This window comes from Anabas testudineus, chromosome 18, assembly GCF_900324465.2.
Source record: "Anabas testudineus chromosome 18, fAnaTes1.2, whole genome shotgun sequence".
Classification (NCBI taxonomy): Eukaryota; Metazoa; Chordata; class Actinopteri; order Anabantiformes; family Anabantidae; genus Anabas; species Anabas testudineus.
The window spans coordinates 17648811-17671053 of NC_046627.1; the positions used below are offsets into that span (position 1 = coordinate 17648811).

Genomic DNA, 22243 nt, shown 5'->3' on the forward strand with positions numbered 1-22243 from the left:
ACTGAAAAACACAATGAAAAATGTGTTGACATTTTAATAAGCAGTTATGTCACTACATCCTGCCGTAGGAGAAAAATCCACTCAGGTTCCCACGCCCTCATATTAATATCACTAAATGTTATTACTTCTCAGTGCTGTCCAAGTACCGCAGATTCTGATCTACAAGTTCCAATTCACAGCATTTCAAACTGAACATACAGTAAGCATGAAAAGGATGACAAAAATTATTTGGATTCAAGGAGTATAAACACCAGAGTTGGCATTATTCAGGATTTTAACATGACACAGCAGAATATAAAGGATAAAAAGCTGACTGGTACTAATCCAGTATATACATTATGAAATGTTAGCATGATCAAGTTCTGTCACAACTAAAGCAGAATTTACAGATTAAACCGTAAAAAAAACAAAATAACAAAAAACGGATCGTAATGATATTGCATGACATCCTTGAGGTAAGGCTTTCAAAATTCTAGCCCTTAAAGTTACACATAAACAAAAACAGGACGGAAAGACGGAGATTAAACACATCATAGCGAATACTGTAGCTCCAAAGTCTCTTGGCCCACGAGTGCAACAACGTACGAAAATAAACTCATGTGAAAACCTGTGATCCAATTTATGTGAAGGAAAGCACAGCATTAAATTCCACATTTATAATTTCTAATGCAAAGGATAATCTGTATGTTTAAGTGATTGGAAAATAAAAGAATTTGCCAATAAACCTTTAAATGGAGAGAAACTTTAGCTTTCACACTCTTCACATGAGGTTTTCTTAAGTGACCAACACCCTGTTTTCCTTTTGCCAGGTGAAAGTGTTTGACTTCATTGCACCATCATCTTCAATATAACAGTCAAGTATCAACCAAACAATAGACATTAAACAAAACCAAAGCAAGACTATATTTTGTAGACATTCAAAAAAATGATTCTGGTATATATATTAGTGTTGAATAAAAGCTAAAGCAGAAAGAACATGGGCTGTAAAGTTAACTACACATTCCTTTTGTCTACATTTCTCTTTCTATGAGGCTACTTCACTGCAAAGATTCACTGCACTAAAGGCTACATGCTGTGCTCTGAGACAGCACGTTATGTACAGTCACAGTTGTTGCTTTATGTGCCTTCAATGTGTTTGTTTTGCAACGGTTCTGCACCTTGACATTTGGTGTTCTACAAATGTTCAGGTCCCATGACACTAGTCACTTCTCTACAAAAGTCCTCATTTTCGGTTCTAAATGATGTGAATTCCATCCATATTTTCATTGTCTTCCACAGCGATAGTCATAAGTGAAAATGTGCTGAGCAGTACCATTTTGAATAAGTAGTAAGTAGTAAGTGGACCCCGAGCTGCCTGAAGGTCATGATAATACTGAACTAAGTGTGAAAATAGGACAGCTCTGTAAGAAGAAAAAAAAAAAAGAAGACGAAAGAACAGGATTTTTTTTTTTTTAGGATTTTTGAATAGGTGAATAGGTGTTTCCTATTGTTTGAACCAGTACAACAGAAAAATGTTCCTCTATATTTAAAATTGCACCTGCAGACCAACAGAGGGAACTATAGCACTGTTCGTCATTTATGATCAGAGAAACCAAAATCAAGAGAACAACACAGGGGCTTGTTTTACCTGTGCTATCAATCATGTGTAACATGTGCCTGTCTGTGGATCTGTGAGCGTGAGACGGCTGAAAAAAAGGTGGAGGAGACCCAGGATGTCTATTAGCAGTCAGTGGAGATCTTGGCTGAGAGGTCCTGAATTCGCCGAGCGCTGCAGCTCTTACACAAGATGTGGCCGTCCAGAGGGTAGCAGCCTCGACCCTCCCCTTCAGACGACAGCAGGAGTCCACATTCCTGATGAATTCACACAGTGGTGCTCAGCTTAAATTAACACGGTTTAGAGACATTCAGTGAGTCTAAAACTAATCTAAACTGAGGAGAATAAAGTACCTAGTTCACTTTAAAACAGTTGTGCATACTCCCAAAACCAAACTTACTTTAATCAAAGTTTTATATCAGATCCTCTTATTTGTGTTCTGCACTCCTGTGAGGTTCTGAGAAGCTGACTCACCTCACAGACATAACAGTGGACATGGAAGCTGCGGTCCAGAGCCACTATCCTCACAGTCTCCTCCTGGCCGGGTTCAGGCATGATGGGCTCACCACACACTGAGCAGCGAGGTGCATACTTCCTGTAAGAGCAAACATCAGGATAAGAATAAAACGAGAGTAATTTCTCTTAATGCTTATGTTGGAGACAAAAAGCAGAACGCTCACCTATGAAAGTCGTCTATGCAGTGTATCTGAGAGGTGGCGTCCACCGTGAAGGGTACCCCGTCCAAGCAGCAGTTACAAACCACACATGTGAAACAGCGAGGGTGGTAGGCTTTTCCCATGGCCCGTAGGATGCGGTCCAGAATGGGTTTGGAACACTTTGAGCAGCGCTCTAGTGTGCTCTAGTGAGAAAAGTAGAAATATAATAATAATAATAATAATACACTTAATAATACAATAAGTGTATGAACCAGGGCTGAAATGTAAAGATGTAAACCATAAACGCATATCGCACTCTGCACTTACAATGTAACAACTCTCACAGTAACTCTTCTTGTCCAGGGCATAGAAAGGTTGCCCTCTGAGCCGGGCGTGACAGGTGATACATGTGAAACACTCCACGTGAAACACCTGCTCCATGGCAATACAGCCGCTACCATCACCAACCACGTTGTCGCTGCAGCGGGCACAACGACCTGGAGGAGGGAGGTCAACACCAACACATTGCTGCTGTAGACAAGCTTGTTTTGGTTTTCACATGCCAGGTATGTTTCAGTCGTTAATACAATAGTTATACCAAAATAGTCCTCGGCAGGAGGGTGATTCATGTCATACACCAACTTCTTGGTGAGTCGATCCAGCTCCTCCTCAGGCCTTGTTGTTGCTGCCCCCTGCTGAAGGGAAGAGGATACATCAAACAATCAGAAATCATCCCTTTCATTATTAGTTCTTCTAAGTGTAAGGTTGGTTTTACACCTACTACTCGTGTGGTAGTGTAGTACAGTACATTAGTGTTTCTACCTTGCTGGACTGATAAGCAGGACTCTGTACAGCTCCTGGTCCAACCGGATTATTGTCCATCCCTCTCTTAGACATCGAAACCTGGCTGACCCTTCCTCCAGACCCCGAGCCACTCCCCTTGTACCCAGCCTCAGAGTGCATCTCCTGAGTTTGTGAATTGGGATGTGGAGGGTACCAACCCTGAGGACCTGTCTGATTCTGAGGTGGGGGACGTGACAAATGCTGGCGAGGAGGGGGTGGTGTGTACGCCTGTTCAGCCTGCCTCCCTGTTTGTGAGTAGGTGACAGGCTGTGCTGTTTTGACCTGGACACTGAACCTGGGCCCTGTAGGAGTTGAGGCAGTGGTGTAGGAGGCTGGGACGGGCTGAGGGTACGGTTTAGGGGTTGAAGAGGAGGAGTAGTAGTCCTGCTGGTGGGAGGTTGAGTACTGAGGTGCCTGGTGCTCACTGGAGTAAGGAGGTGCTGGGTGGTATTGGCTCTGGGGGTGAGAGGAGTAGCCCATAGAGGGTCGACCCTGAGGAGGGGCTGCACTCTGGTGTGCAGGCTTATAATGATCCCCTGAGAGGTATTTGTTGTAAGGCACATTGTCATACAGCTGTAGGGACACAGAACATTTAAGTCAACTATGTATATTTGAAAATTTCTTGAGAAAATAATTCTTCTTGGTTTAAACAAAGTGTATTACTTGTGTGCTGGAGTCCTGGGGGAGGCTGTCCAGATCAGCAAGCATACTGGTGAGGGAGTCAATGTCAGCATCAATCTTGGAGTGATAGCTCGCTGGCTTTTCAGGACCACGATGCTAACAAAAGAAACATGTTGCATGAGTTCAAATTTAGGTCTGTGAAACAGCAACAAAGCTTCAGAAATGACACCAACCATCAGCTCATAGCTGTCCATGTGAGGACTCCAGTTGCGATCTTCGTTAGAGCCATGGGGAGGGGTGTAATAATGATCATTTGATGAATGATGAATGGGTCCACCTGTTGTTTGGAGAACAGACACTGCAAAATTAGACTCATCAACAACGATTTTAAGCTTTAACACTGTGATAAGTGAGATGGTGCTTTATTTCGTCTTTGCATTACTGTCCCAAAATAAACTTAATTCGTCTACAGCTATTTGGAATTAACTTTCATTTTTACTATTTTTACACTGACTGAAAAATCTTCACATATAAATGAGTAAATATGAGTATTTATCATTGTTTTAAGGTAGGTTTTCTATTGTTACCTTTCATATCACCTTTATTGTGTTTTTAAGAATACCACATTTAACTAACTCAAATATTAACACCTTTATGTGGCTTATGTACTTTTCCTGACTCCAGTATGAGTTGCATAATCTTACCTGCTCCGGTAGCCATGTACCTATTGGCCATCCCCCCTGCTGCTCCTGCTCCTCCATTCTGATCATAGGGGCCATATTTTGGTCTAAAGTCAGAGGTCCCCTTCTTGTTGGGGGCTCTGTAAATTGCTGACCCGGCAGAGTGTGACATCTGGGGGACGGCTCGCTCTGGGCTATCCAGAGTCCTTGGTGGAAGCCAGGTGGGGCCGGACATGGCAGATTTCTAAGACCAGAAATTGTAATGAATAATAAAAATGTTACTTATTATTTTGTTACATAACCGCTGTGTGCATTTAATTTGTCATAGTGCCAATAAATTGCAGACAATATTACCTTTGCTTTACTTTATAACAGTTCAGTCATAATTTGCATGACCACAGCTGCTGCTGTTGTGTGTATTTATGTAATAGGTCACAAGTGGAAACTCAAGGATGCTTTAGACTTTGTTTCCTATGGCAACAGGGACACACAGATTGAACAATAGGCTTCTAGTTGAGGAAAAGGAAGAGAGCTGCTGCTCTGAAAGGGTTGGGGATTTCCAGCAGATTGCCCCAAATCATGTGCAAGTGTGTTTTGTGTGCTTTGACATACACAAACACTCACAGAAAAAAAAATTGTACACACACTCCTATAAGATACACACAAACAGGTGCAAATTTGTGTCCATCGCCTGTCTGTTATCCTCCACAATGGTTATTGTTTTTGGGTGTTTACCCGCCAGTATTATGATTCCACATGAAGTCGGGACAAAAACAAGGCAGGAAATATTGTGTAATGATATGTGTCTGTATATATGAAAACACCTGGCTCATAACAATATATTATGTATTCTCTGTGGGATAAATAACAACACAGCTGAACCGACAAAGTGCTGACTTGCCCCCGAGGGGCTTCAGGATACCGGTCATATTGAAGAAAAAGTCCAATTAAAAACACTTGAATAGAGTGAATTCAAACATTGGAATAAATTAATTACTATTTAAGAAAATAAAATACTCATGTTAAATTTAACTTAAATTTTTGTTAACCATAAACAAAAGGGAAATAGTTTACAGAGACAAACAATGATTGGTCATTTCAGCCCATTCACAGACTGATGGGTCAGGTAATTATTAGGGGGCGTGGATAATATTCACACAGAACTGATTGTCACGCCCACAAACGCATTTATTTAATTAAATTGCAGCCTTCTGCAGTTATGTAATCACACAGGCGGACAACGTGATAGCAACTGTGATAAGATTAGTCACGCAGCACTACAAACTGTGATTCTTTGCACAAGGAACCACATCTATACCATTGTTACCTTTTTCAAAATCGCCCAAATGGATTGCAAAGACCAATCACAGCAGATCCGTATTGTTACAGTGGAGAAATTAATATCCCATTCAGATTGATTGTATGTGGGTCGTGTGGCTGTCATAAGTCCTTGTCAGTAAGAGGATTATAGTGATGGATGAGAGGAGGATGTAGTCATACAGAAATACAATGCCTGAATACAGGATTTAAGTCTTGAGTTTTTTCTTTCATTATTTCTATTCACAGGGTTGTTGGAGATAGTATAAATCAATAATGTCAGCATGAACCTTTCTGACATTACATGTTATGTGTGTAGCTATGTGAAGGAAAGAGTGACAACTCTCACCATAGTACCGTATTAAAGTCCCTATCTCAATCCAGACGAGCAGACATTCAAATCACAAGATGGCTTTGGGCAGAAAGTTAATCTCAACTGTTTCACTAATGTGTGTTTTAATCCCAGTTCTGCTGTTATTTAAAACCCACTAAGCTGTGGTTTTACCCATTTATTACATTTTAAGGTTTTCTTACTTTTACACTTTTAGACTTTATCTACCACTACATGCCGAAAAATGATACGTGCAAGTATCCTCTAGCTACTATGCCACAACTCAGACTCACTCTGTAAGGAAATAAGATACACTATAAGAAAGCCAATCACTACTCTTAGAGTTTGAATAAACATATGCCTAATATGACAGGGTCAGGACTGTAGGCGTGTTAAACTGTACATATGCATACCAATCTGATGTATCTAGCCATGTAACAGAAGATCTTGTTCGAGCTTGTTTTGTCTTCCATTTTTAGTTGGGTGGGAACTATGAGTGCAAATGAGCTACTGATCTAATCTCGGCATATTTACACTAGCGTTGCCAATATAGATGTTGATTAATGTGCACGGTCCCATATAAATAAAAAAAAACAAAACAATTATGTCGACTGGACGTCTTGATGGATGAAAAGGAGGCGCAGCAACTCATGAAATGTCAAAACTCAAGACAAGCGTAAAGCAAGCGTCAATAAACAGAAACAACATCCGGTGTGGAAAAATAAACAAATAAAGCGCCTGTGTCGCAAGCGTTTTAAGCAACACGGAAAACAGACAATAAATAAAGACAGTAACGCGTAAAATATTGTAATAAATGCAAACCTAACTATTGATCTCCTTTTGAATGTGAATCTTTAGTCGTACCCTCCATTTTACAGTCAGTACTGCAACCACTAGACAGGCTTTTATTTTGAAGGCACATGTTATGGTTGGCCTAACCCAACATGTTTGACAGTGAAGCCAAACGTAACGTTAGTGATGTTTGCTTGTTATATTTAACAAAGTTACAGAAATAAACATTAACCAACATGGGTTAGGAAACAGTGTAAAATCCAACTAGCTAGTTATATAGGCAAATATTAGCAAACTGTTAGCATGTCCTACCTTTTACAGTAGCCTTTACAGTGACACTCTTCTTTCCTTCGGTCTCATCTACAAGCCGAGAAAATAAAATTGGTCAAATAAAGCAGATGCAGCACATTAAAAGACACGTTGGTTTTGTTTTTTGTGACATTAGCTTAGCCACCTAGCTTCGTTCCGCACAGCAACATGAACGTCTCATACGAACAAACGGTAAATAACGTTAACTACAGACTGGCGTTAACGTTGCCGTTCTTCGTCCACATCCGTGCGGGTTAAACATAAAAACACGCCGCCGAAGTGATATAATGACCCACAATGAAGGATAAGTAGCGATAATTAACTTTAATAACAGCCTTGTTTACTTGTTTTCTAGCCCGTTTTAAACTCGTGCCTCGCCTCCAGGCTAACTCCAACACAGCCGCAGACGAAACAATGGACGAGCCGACACCTACCGTCCGACACCAGCCGCCTAAACCTCACTTTAAATGTCCGAAATCGGCGAAACATGTCAGGAATTAGGTTCCTGTAGCTGTAAGTTGTTATCGTACCGTGTATCGGATCCTGAGAGGCCTTTAGCAGCTGCAGCGGCGGCGGCGGCGGCGGCGGCGGCGGCTCCTCGGTGGGTTCCCGGTGTGTGACGTAGCTGCTCGGGGAGCGTGTGAAGCTAATGTAGCTCAGGACCGTGATCGTCAGGATTTAGACATAAAACAAGGTTATTTATAACTTTAAGACTTGTTTTATGGGTCACAAAGTCCTCATTATGTCATTTATTAAATTTGAACCTGGTTTGAGGTCATATTTATGGTAAAGTTAGAGTCAGACATGTAATATTTGGGGTTAGTTCTCCTGGAAATGCATGTATATTATAAAGCTTTCACTGGGTTTTACAATAGTAAATATATATATTTAATAAAGCAAAAATATAACACATATACAATTTGTATAGTTTAGATCACAATCAAAACCACTAAGGATCAAGACAAAAGGCACACACTGGAGTAGAAATAAAGAGGCAAATTGCAATATGTAAAAATAAAAATAGAATAGAATAAAATAAACATAAATAGTGAACTAAATATACATCAAATAGGTTATAAGACTAGATGAACATACACCCCGCAGTTACTGTGTTTAAGTATATATAGTGCAAGTAAAATAAACTCAATAAATATAGAAGTTACTATAATAACCGAGGAAAACTCTAAGAGTTCACGTACAAATTAATGCATATTTAAAGGACTAAAGTGCTTTTTTGGGAAAGCAAAAGCTCATTGAGCAATATTTAATCCCTTATGAATGAACCTTCTTATAAAATTCTTTTATTTAGCATTACTGCTGTAAACTACTGTTAAAGTTTGTTTCATGTGGATTTATTGATTGGTTTCTGCACATACATTTGTTATGAATGGGTTTTGGTTTTTGAATGGAGGTCAAGTGCTTTATTATTTATGTGACTGTGATTTAGGTCAACTGTCTCTCTTGTTACCCCCCCCAACCTCTCTCTTTTCGTCTTCCTCCCAATGCACCCAGCACCATATTGGAGGCACACTACTAAGACAATCCTTCAAATGTTTCATATCAGTTTATTTTATTATTATTATTATTTATTTATTTTTTATTTTTTGAGCTTCTGCCAATGTGTGGACAAACAACCAAGGCTGCTCCCTGGGATATCCCTGCTTCCTCTTCCTGCTCCTCCTTCCAGGAGCTCTGCACTGTTTGCCCTTATATGTCCAGGGTGCTCTTCGGTCACAGGAAGCAGCGGTTTAAGCAGATCGACTATTGTTGTAGGAGCCATCAACACTTTGGCACCGACAGGATTTGAAGTCAAAGCATGGCTTCAGTCAATACATTATCAGATAAACAACATAGTTCTGTCTAGGCAACCAGGAAATCACCATGCAGGGGGAATCCCTGCCTTTTGCTGTTAAAAAGAGCGTTATTTGCTCAACAAATGTCACAGGACTGGTTTTGCTTTTCATTTTAAACCTGCAGAAAGTTTATCTTGTTAGAGTTAGTTTTGTAGCTAAAGAGCAGCTATGCCCTGACCGGTGGGTCGCTGATAAGCACTGACAGACATGGTGAGATGCAGGAAGTCACTATGAGCGTTGCCCAGCTCTGCCAACGGGATAGACTCAATGGCTTCCTCCCATTGCCGAACCTGTTTAGTAATGTTCTCACTTTTCCTCACCCGCTGCCGCCCCCTCCCCATCCGTTTTTCTCACAATGCCTGGAAGTAGCCAGGACCTACATCTCCCTCTCTGTTTTCTTAATCGTTGTTTTCCTTTATGGCTTTTCCTTTTTTTTCTTTTTTTTTTTAAGTCTTTTAACAATTGATCCAACCTCCATCCAAACAAATAAAAGCACAAGGACACCCACATGCATTCTGCTGCCTCTGGAAACATTTTACTTCCGATTCACATTTTAACGGCTTTATATCCAAACATGGTCATGTTGTCTGATTTCACAAATGTAGACTCTATCTACTTATCAATATTTTACAAGTGGCAGCTCATATGAAACTAGATCTGCATGCAGGTATATCATATATTACTAACATTTTCTTTCTTTTACAGTGCAGATGAACTTGATGTTTCAAATCCTCCTACTGAAATAAAGATAATTTTCTTCTTTTGAATCAAATTAATGCCTGTGTCGTCTTGCAATCCCAGATTTTCACACAAGCAGAACTTCTTCCTTCTTCATGGTCTCCTTCTGTGAAATGCTGTGATGTGAGGAAAATACAGTTCATAGTTCAATTTTATAGAGCGTCAATTAACTGTTCTGTGCCTGGTTGTCTGTGAACCCAAGGCTGCACTCAGGAAGAGGTAGCTTTCCCCTTGTTTTTCAGTCACTCCTGACCTCTTGAGTCCATGTCCCCCTTTACTCCATTACCCCCCTCCATCTCCATTTCTCCTCTCTTGTTCCCGGCTCGTTTTATTATTGACGGATGTCCTGCGCAGGCGTTTTAATCCATGTCTCTGAGCTGCTCTACAGGATGCATTCAAAGGTTTGTGTATGGTGTTGTGTGTATGTGGGTGGGTGTGTAGCGCAGTTCCTGCACATCTGTTGACTGCATTTCTCTTAGTCGAGGTGTGGTAAAGATTGTTTTTCAGCATCAGGAGCGGGAGCCTCCCATCTACATGATCGATTTTCTGCATCCTCATAATAAAACGGCTTTGCTTTCGGGCAGCAAGCCAGAAGGTTCCGGACACTGTTGTGTGGCACTTGCTAATCCCTCATTTATCTGAACTGGACAACTCAGCAGTGACTCAGTTTCTCTTTGAAATCATATCATGAAAATTGGGATAAATGGTGCACCAACATGCATTTGAAGCAATATTAACAAACCAAAAATATTTTAATGACAAGACAGAATTTCTATGATGACAGCATAACTTGTTTATCCAACAGTAAGTTGGTTGGTCTTCCAGCTTCCTCTCAGAGAGTTTCCTCTGTCCTGGAGAGGGCTGAAGTGTAGGAAAGCGTTGGTGGGGGAAGCTTGATGCTCTCTGGCTTACCCCTGGATAGCCAGGCACGTATCGCCTCTCCCCAAGGGTCCTAACATATATTTTTTCAACATGGCACACAAACACACTGCGCTTTCCTGACATTACTTTGCTCAGAGCTATGGGGGTTTAGAAAAACTAATAGCCCACTAAAAATACTTGTAGCCCGGGGCCTGGGCCAGGGCTTTTCCTGCGTTACTTCCAGTGTACGCGTGGGCTATTGAGGAAAGAGGAAACAAGCTGCTCTGGTTGTATGGGGGCTTCCTGCATGACATTATAAAGAGTTCCCTCCCTTCAGGCTCCTCTCAGTTTTGCTCAGAGCCAGTGGAGGCTGTGGATGAGCCCCTGTCTATGACTGTAGACGAACGCTGAGCCAGGAGGTTTGACGTCAGTGCAGAGCACGTTAGTTCTCGTCCCTGCTGGTCGGGGTGAGTTGGAAAAAGTGTCTTTTTATGAGCTGCCTGATTACAGCTTGCTTGGATTAATTTTTTATCTTTAACTGAAAAATGGAGCACAGTTTTTTTACAGCACCTTTGCTTTCTGGTGGATAGTAGGATAGTAAAGTATTCATGATAAATCTAAAGTGGATCATGTGGATGTTTCTTGTTTTTTTCTCATTCAGGTACGAGTAGGGAGCTGGTCTCACCTAACAGATGTGTCTGGGACACTCCAGTCTATTTATTCTATATATTAAACACAGGTAAGTCTTTATTATTGTACAATTAAAAACAAAATCCAAACATCTGAACATGAAAACATTTAAATTTTCAATTTCTGAACTGTGAATAATAACTTATCTACAGATAGAGCTGAACATGACGGAGGTGTTGGAGCGATACAGGGTGCATCGAGGGCAGGAGATGAGAGCTGAGGGATATGTGAAGGAGTTCACACGCCACTCCAATGATGTGCTGCTGAACCTGAATGAACTCCGGCACCGAAACATCCTGACCGACACCACCCTGGTTGTTGGCAGCGTGCACCTACGGGCCCACTGTGCTGTGCTTGTGGCCTGCAGGTCGGTGCATATTGCATAGAACAGTTTATTGTGTTGTGTTTAAGTGTTGTTTGATTGTTCAGAGCAGTAGTTTAATCGGCGGTATCTTCTATATTTTTCTATTATCTCTTATAATTTCTGCAGCAGTTTCTCATCTTACCATTTATATTTCTCCTTCCATCTCTCCTCTCAGTGGGTTCTTCTACTCGCTGTACTCACACCGCGTGTTGCTTCAGGACCTTGGTGGGAGCGGGGAGCAGCTTATGACTGTGTCACTCCCCAACACCTTGGACCCATCCAGCGTCTCCCTGCTGCTCGACTTCATGTACACCTCCCACCTCCCTCTGACACCAAGCATTGTGCCCGGGGTGCTTGATGCTGCAAACTACCTGCAGATGGACCATGTGGCAGATACCTGCAGGGATTTCATGCAGCTGCACTGGTGAGAACATCTGCTGTCAGACAACTTTTGCAGATTAATAATGTAGAAGATGAAAGAGCTCAAAGGCTGACTTTATTTACAACCCTGCATGTTGCTGATGTTTGGTGGTTTTTGTTTTTCAGCAGGGAGAAGATGAGTGCAAGACATCCACAGTTGGAGCTGGACTCCAGGGTGTCTCTAGCCTCTGTAGCACCGAAAGGAGGGGACCTGCCTCATCCACGACCCCAGATACTACTCCCAGCAGCAGGGGCAACAAGGTAAGGCAAAATGCAAAACAATAATGAAATAAATGCTGTTTTCGGATCTAGTGCTGCATTCCAGATTTAACTTGGCCGTATTAATGGGTATGACAGTATGTTTACAGATTGGCACAATTGTGTCTGCTGGTGGTTTATGTTAGTGTGCCTTTGTCTGAGAGAGATTTAGGTAATTACGGCACTTCCTTTGTTTCTTCTGCAAGGGTCCCTGCGGAGGCTGGACGCTCTTTCAAGCCAGGGGCTTTCCCAGACTGCCAGCCCGGGTCAAAGGAACTGAAAACAGAACCTGAGTTGCCCCTCATGGGCACGCAAACTCCATCTCCAGACAGCCCTGCCCGCTCCAGCTGCCAGCCAAACTCTCCAGCAGAGTCCAACACTTGTAACAAAAACCCTGTGGTAAGTTTGAAGAAAACAATTCAATTCAACATCTAGTTTAATCGTATGTTAAAAACATCCACACGAAGAAGAACGTGATTTTCTTATTGATGTTTTATTTTTCCAGATTGATACTAAAGCGCCGCCCGACCCAAAGGCCTGCAACTGGAAAAAATACAAGTACATTGTGCTTAACCCTCTCTGTGCAGCCACTACAGTGAAGGAAGAAGAGATGGAAGAACCCCAAAGTGCATCACCCATCGCGGACAGGGTGAGCCTGACACCCAAAGCACCAACAGAGGCGTGGTCTGGAGAAGTGCCTGGTCAGATTGATAGGTAGGAGGCTTGTGGCAACTGGAATGATGGGAATGGTGAACTGAGAAAGACGTGTTTGCAAATTCACATTTCTGAATCTCTCTCTCCATCAGACAGGGGCAGGCCTCCTGCTACGAGGGTTCTGGCCGAGCCCCTCCCCTCGGGCCACCCTCCTCTGTGTCTCCGGCTCACAAGGAGGGAACAGGTACAAGCCAAACCTCTGTTATTGAGCGACTGTTACCTTTCTAGTCTTTCAAACCGTGTTTTTGTCATTAGTATTTAGTATTATTAAACGTGTGTTTTCTTTCATTACTTTGTTTTTTAATTTCTTAGTCTCACCCTGCACCCCGTTCCCCAAACTGCACCCCACTGATCCAGAAGGTGCTTTTCACAACCAACATCCAACCAAGCGCGAGAACTACTTTGTTCCTTACTCTTACTCTGGCAACCTTCAAGGAACCAAGACTGCTTCCTCAGGTAAATAAATAACCATTTCTAGGTCTGTCTGGTTTTGTTTTAGACATTAAGAACCCAATATATGACAATGACGTTTGCTCTTACAGGTGACAAGCCTTACCGTTGTAACGTGTGTGGTGCTCAGTTCAATCGACCGGCTAACCTGAAGACTCACTCTCGCATTCACTCTGGGGAGAAGCCTTACCGCTGTGACACCTGCGGAGCACGGTTTGTTCAGGTGAGGACTACCTCCCTCTCTCTCACTCTCTCTTTTTTATTAGTAATGTGAGAACACATTATAATACAGTTTTATTTGAGTGTGTGGCTCTAGAGTGTGATGTCCATTGATGACATGGTTTGTTTTATTTGCCTCGGTGTCAGGTTGCCCACCTCCGGGCCCACGTTCTGATCCACACAGGAGAGAAGCCTTACCCCTGCCATACCTGTGGGACCCGCTTCCGTCACCTGCAGACCCTCAAGAGCCACCTGCGCATTCACACTGGAGAGAAGCCGTACACTGTGAGTCAGAAACCCACTGTCGCTATCAAAACAAAAACAATGCATTTACAGTAACTCACAGAATATCCTGTCCCGTTCCCGCCGTCTCATCCTTTGTTGACTCCTTGTTTTTCAGTGTGAGAAGTGTGACCTACACTTCCGCCACAAGAGCCAGCTGCGTCTTCACCTGCGTCAGAAACACGGGGCTGTTACCAACACCAAGATCCGCTACAAGGTCCTGACTGAGCCCTATCAGCCCATTCTGCAGGCCTGCTGAAGAGGACGAGTCAATCCCTACAAAAAGAAAAAAGAAAAAAGAAAGTGGTCAGAATAGTATCTGAATTTAGCACCGAACATGAGGAAGAAATTCATATATTTTTTTACAACCGTAAAAATGTGGAGCTACAACATGGATGTAATGGGTTTGTTAGGGTTCCTGGGTGGCTTTACTGAGATGGAAATAATGTTAAAGAAAGTGTTTTTGAAAGTTTGTGAAGAGATGAAAAGAAGGTGGCGAGAAAGAAAGTTTGTGTGTACACTGAAATGAAGATTTATCAGTAAGTGAACTGTCTTGGAAGAAATATAAAGCAGGTTTCAGGGAAGCAGGAGGTAGTGACGTTTGCAATGAATTAGAAGTTTTGAGTATAGAGAAGCACTTAATGTGTGTTATTATTTTAAGTTGTGCCCTCAAATGTGTATTTAACATTGATTTGTCTCTGTATTGTGGCCTGGAGCCTGTGATATCTGACGTTATAGTCCAAGCAGGCAAAGGACTTGGTTGTCTTTTATTGAATTTAAAGTATAGAAATGAAATGATATAATGTGTTTTTTGGTGTGATCATTTTAAATAAGACAACTGTAAGCAATTGGATAATAAATAATATTACATTTGTATGTGTATGAGTTGATTTGCTGGACAGACATTGTTTAATACAAGTAAAAAATGTTTTTATCAATTGGACCTTTGGTGTTTGGTTAGTTTGTTCATCCTACTATGACATATGTAATGTTGATGGAAAACGGTCACAAAGCGCTGACTAAACGGTACATAGTTATAAGCTCTTGTAGTAATATAAACTCTGCTCTCTCTGCCACACTTCCCTCCTTCAGCCTGTCTCCTCCCTGAACTTCCTTCCTCTCATTAACACACTCTTTCTGCCCATGAGCCACATCTTCTGTCCCATAGTAAGGTTTATTTTGTTTTTCTTGGTGCTGGCGTGGAACAATGAAGCAGAGGGCACCTGTTTCCTCCAGGGTCCTCACACTGAGTGCATGCACTGCCAGCCGACTACACGTGTGGGAGCCTGCTGCTGCATCCTGACGATGTGGGGATGACTGTGGAGGGGCTGTAGACTCCCGGCTGAACTCTCCCACCCTCTGTCAGCCCCGCTTCCTGCTCCCTGATGAGTTGTGGCTAATGCGGCTTATTGTCTCTGCTCAGCAGACAAACGCTGGACGTTTGATGGGACTTTCCAGCCTCTGTCTCCCCTCTCTACTAAAAACATTAAACCTCTGCTATGTAGTTTTTGCCATTCATCACTTTAAAAACCCAGTCAGGTGCCTCCCCTCAAGTCAGTTCACACTATAGTAGAAAGTTTGTCAGACTTTTGTGAGGAACAAATTTCAGGAAGTTAATATGAAATGGGAAATGTAGTATTTTAGGAAGTGAGTACTACTGAAAACTCAATTGTTGCAGTATATTTTGGAGAAGTATTTTTGTCTTCCGGGACACGAGTCATGAAACAAGCCAAATTCACAACCCCTACACACAGAGTTTCGTGAAACATTTCCTCTTTCAATAAATGCATTCTCAAGTACAAATACTAAAATACAAATTTAAGGTACTTGTGCTGTTCTTGAACATTTACTCCACTATATTTGCTATTCAGGTCTATTTATGTAAATAAAATATTTAATGCATAGCCATAACCAGCTGTAATATTAACCTAAAGCATTCACCCTTACTGACACATTCAAACTTCATTCAAACCAACATGTCCCTAGAGAGGATAGTCCAAATAATCTGAATCTATAAAACCACATGCAGAATATTTTCATTGTAAAGAAAGGAGAAGCTATAACATCACTTTAGTGAGATTTATAACTTAGAGCATAAAATTATTACCCAATTACATTATTATTATTAACTAATAGCACATTCTGTATTGTGGGTACTTATAATTTTGGCTCTATTTTGATGCCAATACATATGTACATTTAAAACACCTTTACTTACAGTATTTTTACTTTTTAGTAGTGCTACTATTACTTCTATTACTATTAAAAGATCTACTTCTTCCACCACTGTCATAGTGCAGCTTCCTGTTGAGCTGAATGGACACAGCACACATCCCATAATAGCAGAATCCCTTTAGTCTGGCTGGGGGACCCCCTGCTGCATGCCATACCCCCTCTTTTGTCCCATGTTTCATTCATGTCTTATAGTATAACTGTTAGCCTTGCGACAGTAATGTAAACTAAATTAAACAAATATGCACACACTCCTATATTGCCTGTTCTTGCAGAAATATACAAAATAATATTCCCATGAGTATTTCTACACATAGCCTGTAGGTGAAAAACAAAGCAAAAAATACTTATTTCTGGTTAAATAGCCAAAATGTAATTGAATTTTTTATTAAATGATAAACAACCAAGACAATCAAACACCTTACAAGAACTATTATGTACTTTTGTACAGTAGACGTAGTACTACTACACTGTAATAATACCCTATAACACCTGATACTTCAGTACAAACACCACTAAATGCAGTAAAACAGATTAGAAAACATACTTAATAGTACTACTTAGAGTCCACTACTAACTTTTTAATCATTGTATTAACTAATGAATCATTCTTTTGGGATTTTAACACGAGCTGACCAGCAGGAGCACAAACAGCTGAGAGTTTGTGTTTGCCTCCGTCTAGCGGTGGGTCCCTGAACGCCCCACGCGTCCCCCGGCACAGTTTACTCCAGTTTGACACTCTGGGTGGTTTTTCTCTCATCAGCTCCTCTTTTAACCCACTTGTTGTGCTGCTACACACAGTTACACTGTTATAATGGCAGCTGCTGTCGTCTTTTCCTGATTTACGATCGTTAAGTCTGAGTCCTTGTTGTTGACCCTGGACCATGTGCTGCTCCGGGAAGACGTGACGGACCGAGACCGACTCACCAGAGGTGAGGAACAGCTCCGCACTGTCAACCTTTAACTTTAACACTGAGGAATTAACTTTTTTTTTTAACATTCAGGAACATTGTGTTTGTTTTGTTTTGTTTTGTTTTGTTTGGTTTGTGTGTCTGACAGCTACACGTGACAGCCACTGCGCAATCGCCTGCGTCACCTCCGCCGCCTCCGTGCACGGCGCTCAGTGCGCGCTCTCGCCGGTGCCGTCCGCTCCTCTTACCTGTGCTCACCTGGAGGCGGGTGAAGCGGTGGGAGCGTGGTGCGGCTGCAGCTTCACCTTTACACCAAGGGAGAGTGTGGAGTGAAGCAGGCAGAGCGGCCTCAGGGGACGTGTTTCAGTTTGGAGCCAGACATGGGACAAGGGGGGCACAAGAGGTTGGACAGCTGATTTAAAGAGGTAATAATTATTATTATCTGATGATGTAGGTCTGAGAGGTGGAGGAGGTGTGATCAGCAAAGCTACAGAGACCACAACCTCTGTCCGATGGTTGTTTTTTTAGTGTCACATGTGCTGATTATTATTATATTTAAACACAAATGACTTCATGTCTGTTGTATTGGATCTTTACTGCCTCATGCTGTTTGTTTGTCTGACTGAGGAACAGACAAAAAGGCAACAAAAATCAGTAAATAGTCATTTCTCGCTATCAAAAATGATGAAAAAATAGTTCAAATCGAAGGTTAGGGCTTCACTACTGTGAGATACAAGTAACAGTTTGACTGTGAAGACACAGGTGTGTCGTAACGTCTGTCTAGTTTCTTTGCACCATTAAAAGCAGCAGTTCACCAGGCTGCTATGAATAAAGGAAACACACAGTCCTTAGTTTTTTAGAAAGTAAAGTTAAATCTAAACGTAAGTCTATGTAAAATATTACTGAAACTCATAGGTATGACTGGCCTTTGTTAGCATCAGCCTGTTATAAGAAATAATTGATTGATTTGAATGATTTTGGCTTTTATCCCTCAAAATACATTTGCCTCTGACCTGTTCATCATTTTTCCGCTTCGATGGATTGTGATTTCAAAATAAATCCTGCAAAAACCTGGCGCTTCCTCTCCTTCAACAGGCAGGTTTAAAATCCTGCAGCCATCTCACGTGTTTCTGCTGCACATATAGAAATGCACAATTATCAAATCCATGTGAAACAGTTGATGTCTGTTTTAGTTCGACTTCACTATGAGCACTAAATCTATTAGCACGTGTGTTTCAGAGTGTGTTGGCTGCAAATTCCTGTAATTCCTGGTGCAGTAAAGTGAGTGGCATTAGGTTAGAAATGAATCAGGTCACAGCTTATTTTCAACTCTCCACCCAAACTCACCACATTAAGCAACAAATTAAGCAACTGGCAGCACAAATAAGCTGAGTTATTGTCTGATCCTACATAGTTTACCTGCAACAATATGAACAAGAACAACAAATGAAGTAAATGTTTAAATGCAACTTCCAATAATATATTTTTTACTTTTTTACTCTTATGTAACATGAACGTTTTCATGATGCGATGATGAGTCACATTAAAGAGAAAGCGCTGTAATCAGAAAAACAAACAGACTGACAGTTACAATGAGAAAACTTGTTCTACAAAGTCTGGTTATGGCAGATGACAGAAAGTCGATAATGAAAGTTTGTTGACGTTTAACCTAATCACATTCAGCTGATTGTGCTTCCTGCTGTGTCTTGTGATCAGTTTGTTATTACAGCAGCATAAAAAATTTGCTTATAAAGGTTTTTTCTTATAGAAATAATAATCAAAATCATTTATTATAATTTTTAACCATATTAATTATTATTAATTAATTATTAATTTGTGAATTTCAACATTTAGTCAAACATGAAACATACAAAGTCCTGCTTGAGTAAACAAGAATCTGTTTTCTGTGTGATTGTTATCGTTTGGCAGATTAACGATCAAGTGAAATGTGATTTAAGGATCATTTTGAATTTCTAGCAGTGAACATGCAAATGTTTCATCAGAATTCACCTCTTGCCTAAATGTCGTTCTCACACGAAGGTCAGCTTGTTAAGCAGCCTGGTCACGCCTAGACGGCACTGAGGCCTGTGGGAAGTTAATGATTACGCCATCTGACAACCACAAAGTGCATCTGACACTCAAAGAGATATTACTTGCGTTAACTCAGGCTCTCGTTTCCTTCTAATCTGTGTGACCCTCCTCGTTCTGCTTTAACGCTGACCGGTGCTTTACCTTGACAGATAAACCCCGTCGGCCATGGCCAACCTCAAGCCCAAAGCGGAGAGCCAAGCTGAGGGTCCAGACGGAGGCTGGGGCTGGGTGCTGGTTGTCGCCTTGTTCGTCACCAACAGCCTCGTGTTTGGCCTGATGCGGAGCTTGGGGGTCTTCTTCGTGGAGTTCGTCCAGTACTTTGAGGAGAGCGCTCAGGCTATCTCCTGGATCTCCTCAATAGGCTTGGCAGCGCTGCAGTTTTTCAGTGAGTCATTAATGCATGTGGAGTATCAGTGTGCTGGAAAAACCAGTTTGGAGAGTCCTGGGTGGGATTATCAGTGTGAACGGGATCAATAAGGGGTTAACAATGTTAAAGCTGCTTTATATTGAACAAAAGGTGATTAAAGATAAAAAATATAGATCTTGGTATTATTGTATGGTATGGTAATATTTGGTATTATGTTAAAATGTTCTGACTAATGGACACATGTCTGTGTGTGTGTGTGTGTGTGTGTGTGTGTGTGTGTGTGTGTGTGTGTGTGTGTGTGTGTGTGTGTGTGTGTGTGTGTGTGTTCACAGGTCCTCTGGCTGCAGTGCTGTGTAAAGCATATAATCCCAGGGTGGTGGTCATGATGGGGGGCTTCCTTGCTGGACTCGGACTCATCCTCGCCTCGCAGGCCACCTGTCTGGTCCATCTCTACCTCACTATGGGTGTGATTTCAGGTAACGTGTTTGTCTGCAGATGCTGTTAAAAGCAGCTCGTCTCTGTTTGCCTATGGTAAACAAACTCCTCTCACTTCTCTTCCAGGTTTGGGCTGGGGGCTTATGTTCACTCCAATGGTGGCCACAGTCATGGCTCACTTCACTCGGCGCCGCACCCTGGCTCTGGGACTGGGATTCTGCAGCATCGGCCTCTCCTCCTTCGCCTTTAACCCACTCTTCCAGCTGTTGGTGGAGAAGTACGCCTGGCGAGGGGCCCTGCTGATTCTGGGGGGCCTCAGCCTCAACCTCGTGCCGTGCGGGGCTCTCATTCGCCCACAGCAACAGTCAGAATCTCCAGAGGAAAAGGTGGGACAGAACAGTGCACCGTCTTTACGCAACACCGCACATCATAAGGTCAAAATCACACAATACCACTATGAGTGTAAATTTAAACCCACACTCAAGCCAGATTAAACCTGTACTGAGAATACGCTTCCCCCTCTGCCTCCCACCAGGTGGATTCACAGAGCAGGTCGTCGTGTCCTGTAGTGCTGCGACGAGTCTTCTCCTACCTGCAGCTGCAGCTGCTCTTAGAGAGGCCTTACCTCACCTACACCCTGGCTGTTTCTCTTCTTAACATTGGCTTCTTTGTGCCGTACTTCCACCTGGTGGCCCACAGCCGCCAAGCCGGCTTTTCAGAGTACAAAGCTGCTTTTGTCATGTCAGCTGCTGGTGCCACGGACATTTTCGGCCGTGTAGCGTCGGGCTGGTTCTCCGACCTGGGCCACTTTCGGCTGATTCATTTACTGAGTTTGTGGACCACGCTGGCGGGAGTGTTCATCATCCTGCTGCCTGTCAGCTCCTTGTATGGTTCCTACGCTGCACTGATGCTGATCAGCCTCCTCTACGGCTTCTGCTCCGGGGCGCTGACCTCTGTGACGTTCGCCGTGGTGCCCTTGATTGTGGGTGTGGACCGTATGATGGAGGCCCTTGCGCTGCTGCAGCTCATCGAGAGCAGTGCAGGACTGCTGGGGACACCGCTGTCAGGTAGGAGCACGGTGAAGGAGCAGATTAAGACAGAGGGTCATTGTAACTTGTCAAACATTTCATAGTGTTAACCAAAATAACTTTAATTAGCTTTATTAATGTCTCTTTTCTCCTGCCTCCACATGTAAAGGTTTGCTCAAAGACCTCACAGGCAGCTACGTTGCCTCCTTCGTGGTAGCCGGCTCTTTCCTCATCCTCTGCACTTTGACCTTGGCCACTCTGCCTCACTACTTCTCCTGCACAGATCCGCCAGCTCCTCAAAGACGTTCCCACGATGACAAAGACAAGAGCTTACAGTCAGAGCTGGAACAGATCAACAGTTTGCCCTCGGACACGAGTCACAGAGGAGCTGAGTGATGTGAAATACTGTGGCTCAGTCCTCTGCAGGGCCGTGGAACTGAAGGGTTAGGGAGTCTTCCTAATAATCTTCAGTCCAGCCAGTAAAACAGTGGCGCCTACCCGAAGAGACCCAAGTACAAGATGCTGCTGCATGTGCGGATGAAAGGAAGTGTGTTTGTTTTATACCTCAGAGATTCAGATCCAAAGTGAAACCTACTGTGAAAGTCGTTTATTCTACGCTGACAAGAAAATCTGGCCGTTTAGATGTTGCTGTGTATGCACCGGAGGATGGTGTGTGAGACAGGAACTGTAAAGGAAAAGTCAGTTCTAGTTTAATACATGTGTAAGTTTGCACATTCAGCAAACATATAATAATAATAATAACAATAATAATAATAATAAAGAACTGAGAGGCAGAAAACCTTTTCTGGGTGTCTCATTCAAGTGTAAAATATGAAACTGACCCATCAGTGTCTTTAAAAAGTCGTTTTAAGACTGATCAGCATATTTTTATATGGGACACACACATAACTACGTTTTAACCTTCATTATTTTCACACTTGTCTTCACACAAACGGCATTTAGCACTACTGTGAGTTTCAGGAATATAGTGATGACTGTGCTTTACGGAGCCTTCCTAATGACTGTTGGGCTTTACACCACTTCATAGTAATTACCAACTCTCCCCTGTGCTGCTCATTGTTAACACTGATTTATTGTGAGCACAGCAACAGCTGACACAGCACTGCTCTCTCCTACAGCTTCAGGAATTTATCTTTCCATAACAAGACTGTTATTTCACAAGTGCA

At 42.3% G+C, this 22243-nt stretch overlaps 3 protein-coding genes across 9 annotated transcripts; 2 read left to right on the plus strand and 1 right to left on the minus strand.

Annotated features, from left to right (window-relative positions):
- Nucleotides 1-20: 20 nt before the first annotated feature.
- Nucleotides 21-7984, minus strand: trip6 (thyroid hormone receptor interactor 6). Of its 6 annotated transcripts, none has more exons than XM_026353090.1 (11): nt 7674-7984; nt 7147-7194; nt 4419-4638; nt 3948-4051; nt 3757-3870; nt 3073-3666; nt 2849-2942; nt 2578-2747; nt 2275-2453; nt 2069-2189; nt 21-1851 (listed from the first exon to the last, which is right to left on the minus strand). In XM_026353090.1, exons 3-11 carry the CDS (start codon nt 4627-4629, stop codon nt 1720-1722), a joined length of 1719 nt encoding a protein of 572 aa, XP_026208875.1. In that variant the 5' UTR covers nt 4630-4638; nt 7147-7194; nt 7674-7984; the 3' UTR covers nt 21-1719. The 6 variants fall into 6 exon arrangements, with proteins under 6 accessions (XP_026208875.1, XP_026208870.1, XP_026208872.1 ...); XM_026353085.1 differs by having other exon boundaries at nt 2849-2945; nt 7674-7754; XM_026353087.1 differs by having other exon boundaries at nt 1720-1851; nt 2849-2945; nt 4419-4645.
- A 2694-nt stretch (nt 7985-10678) lies between these two features.
- bcl6b (BCL6B transcription repressor) lies at nt 10679-14935 on the plus strand. The gene is made up of 12 exons (XM_026353563.1): nt 10679-11062; nt 11257-11334; nt 11438-11652; nt 11825-12073; nt 12196-12330; nt 12534-12726; nt 12833-13041; nt 13134-13225; nt 13354-13497; nt 13584-13714; nt 13858-13995; nt 14111-14935. Exons 3-12 carry the CDS (start codon nt 11450-11452, stop codon nt 14249-14251), a joined length of 1635 nt encoding a protein of 544 aa, XP_026209348.1. The 5' UTR covers nt 10679-11062; nt 11257-11334; nt 11438-11449; the 3' UTR covers nt 14252-14935.
- Nucleotides 14936-16910: 1975 nt separating this feature from the next.
- Nucleotides 16911-21857, plus strand: slc16a13 (solute carrier family 16 member 13). Of its 2 annotated transcripts, none has more exons than XM_026352403.1 (7): nt 16911-17156; nt 17284-17560; nt 19376-19611; nt 19926-20069; nt 20155-20462; nt 20564-21095; nt 21226-21857. In XM_026352403.1, exons 3-7 carry the CDS (start codon nt 19392-19394, stop codon nt 21450-21452), a joined length of 1431 nt encoding a protein of 476 aa, XP_026208188.1. In that variant the 5' UTR covers nt 16911-17156; nt 17284-17560; nt 19376-19391; the 3' UTR covers nt 21453-21857. The 2 variants fall into 2 exon arrangements, with proteins under 2 accessions (XP_026208188.1, XP_026208189.1); XM_026352404.1 differs by having other exon boundaries at nt 16913-17156; nt 20155-20414.
- The last annotated feature ends 386 nt before the right edge of the window (nt 21858-22243 follow it).

Bases quoted from the DNA above. Each gene is read 5' to 3' on its own strand.
- trip6 (XM_026353085.1), bottom strand. From the start codon at position 4,629: ATGTCCGGCCCCACCTGGCTTCCACCAAGGACTCTGGATAGCCCAGAG. The intron at 2,190-2,274 runs GTGAGCGTTCTG...TTGCTCTTACAG, and splicing joins TGCATAGACGACTTTCATAG to GAAGTATGCACCTCGCTGCT. The intron at 1,852-2,068 runs GTGAGTCAGCTT...TGAATTCATCAG, and splicing joins TCCACTGTTATGTCTGTGAG to GAATGTGGACTCCTGCTGTC.
- slc16a13 (XM_026352403.1), top strand. From the start codon at position 19,392: ATGGCCAACCTCAAGCCCAAAGCGGAGAGCCAAGCTGAGGGTCCAGAC. The intron at 19,612-19,925 runs GTGAGTCATTAA...GTGTGTTCACAG, and splicing joins GGCAGCGCTGCAGTTTTTCA to GTCCTCTGGCTGCAGTGCTG. The intron at 21,096-21,225 runs GTAGGAGCACGG...CCACATGTAAAG, and splicing joins GCTGGGGACACCGCTGTCAG to GTTTGCTCAAAGACCTCACA.
- bcl6b (XM_026353563.1), top strand. From the start codon at position 11,450: ATGACGGAGGTGTTGGAGCGATACAGGGTGCATCGAGGGCAGGAGATG. The intron at 12,074-12,195 runs GTGAGAACATCT...TTTGTTTTTCAG, and splicing joins GATTTCATGCAGCTGCACTG to CAGGGAGAAGATGAGTGCAA. The intron at 13,042-13,133 runs GTAGGAGGCTTG...TCTCTCCATCAG, and splicing joins GTGCCTGGTCAGATTGATAG to ACAGGGGCAGGCCTCCTGCT.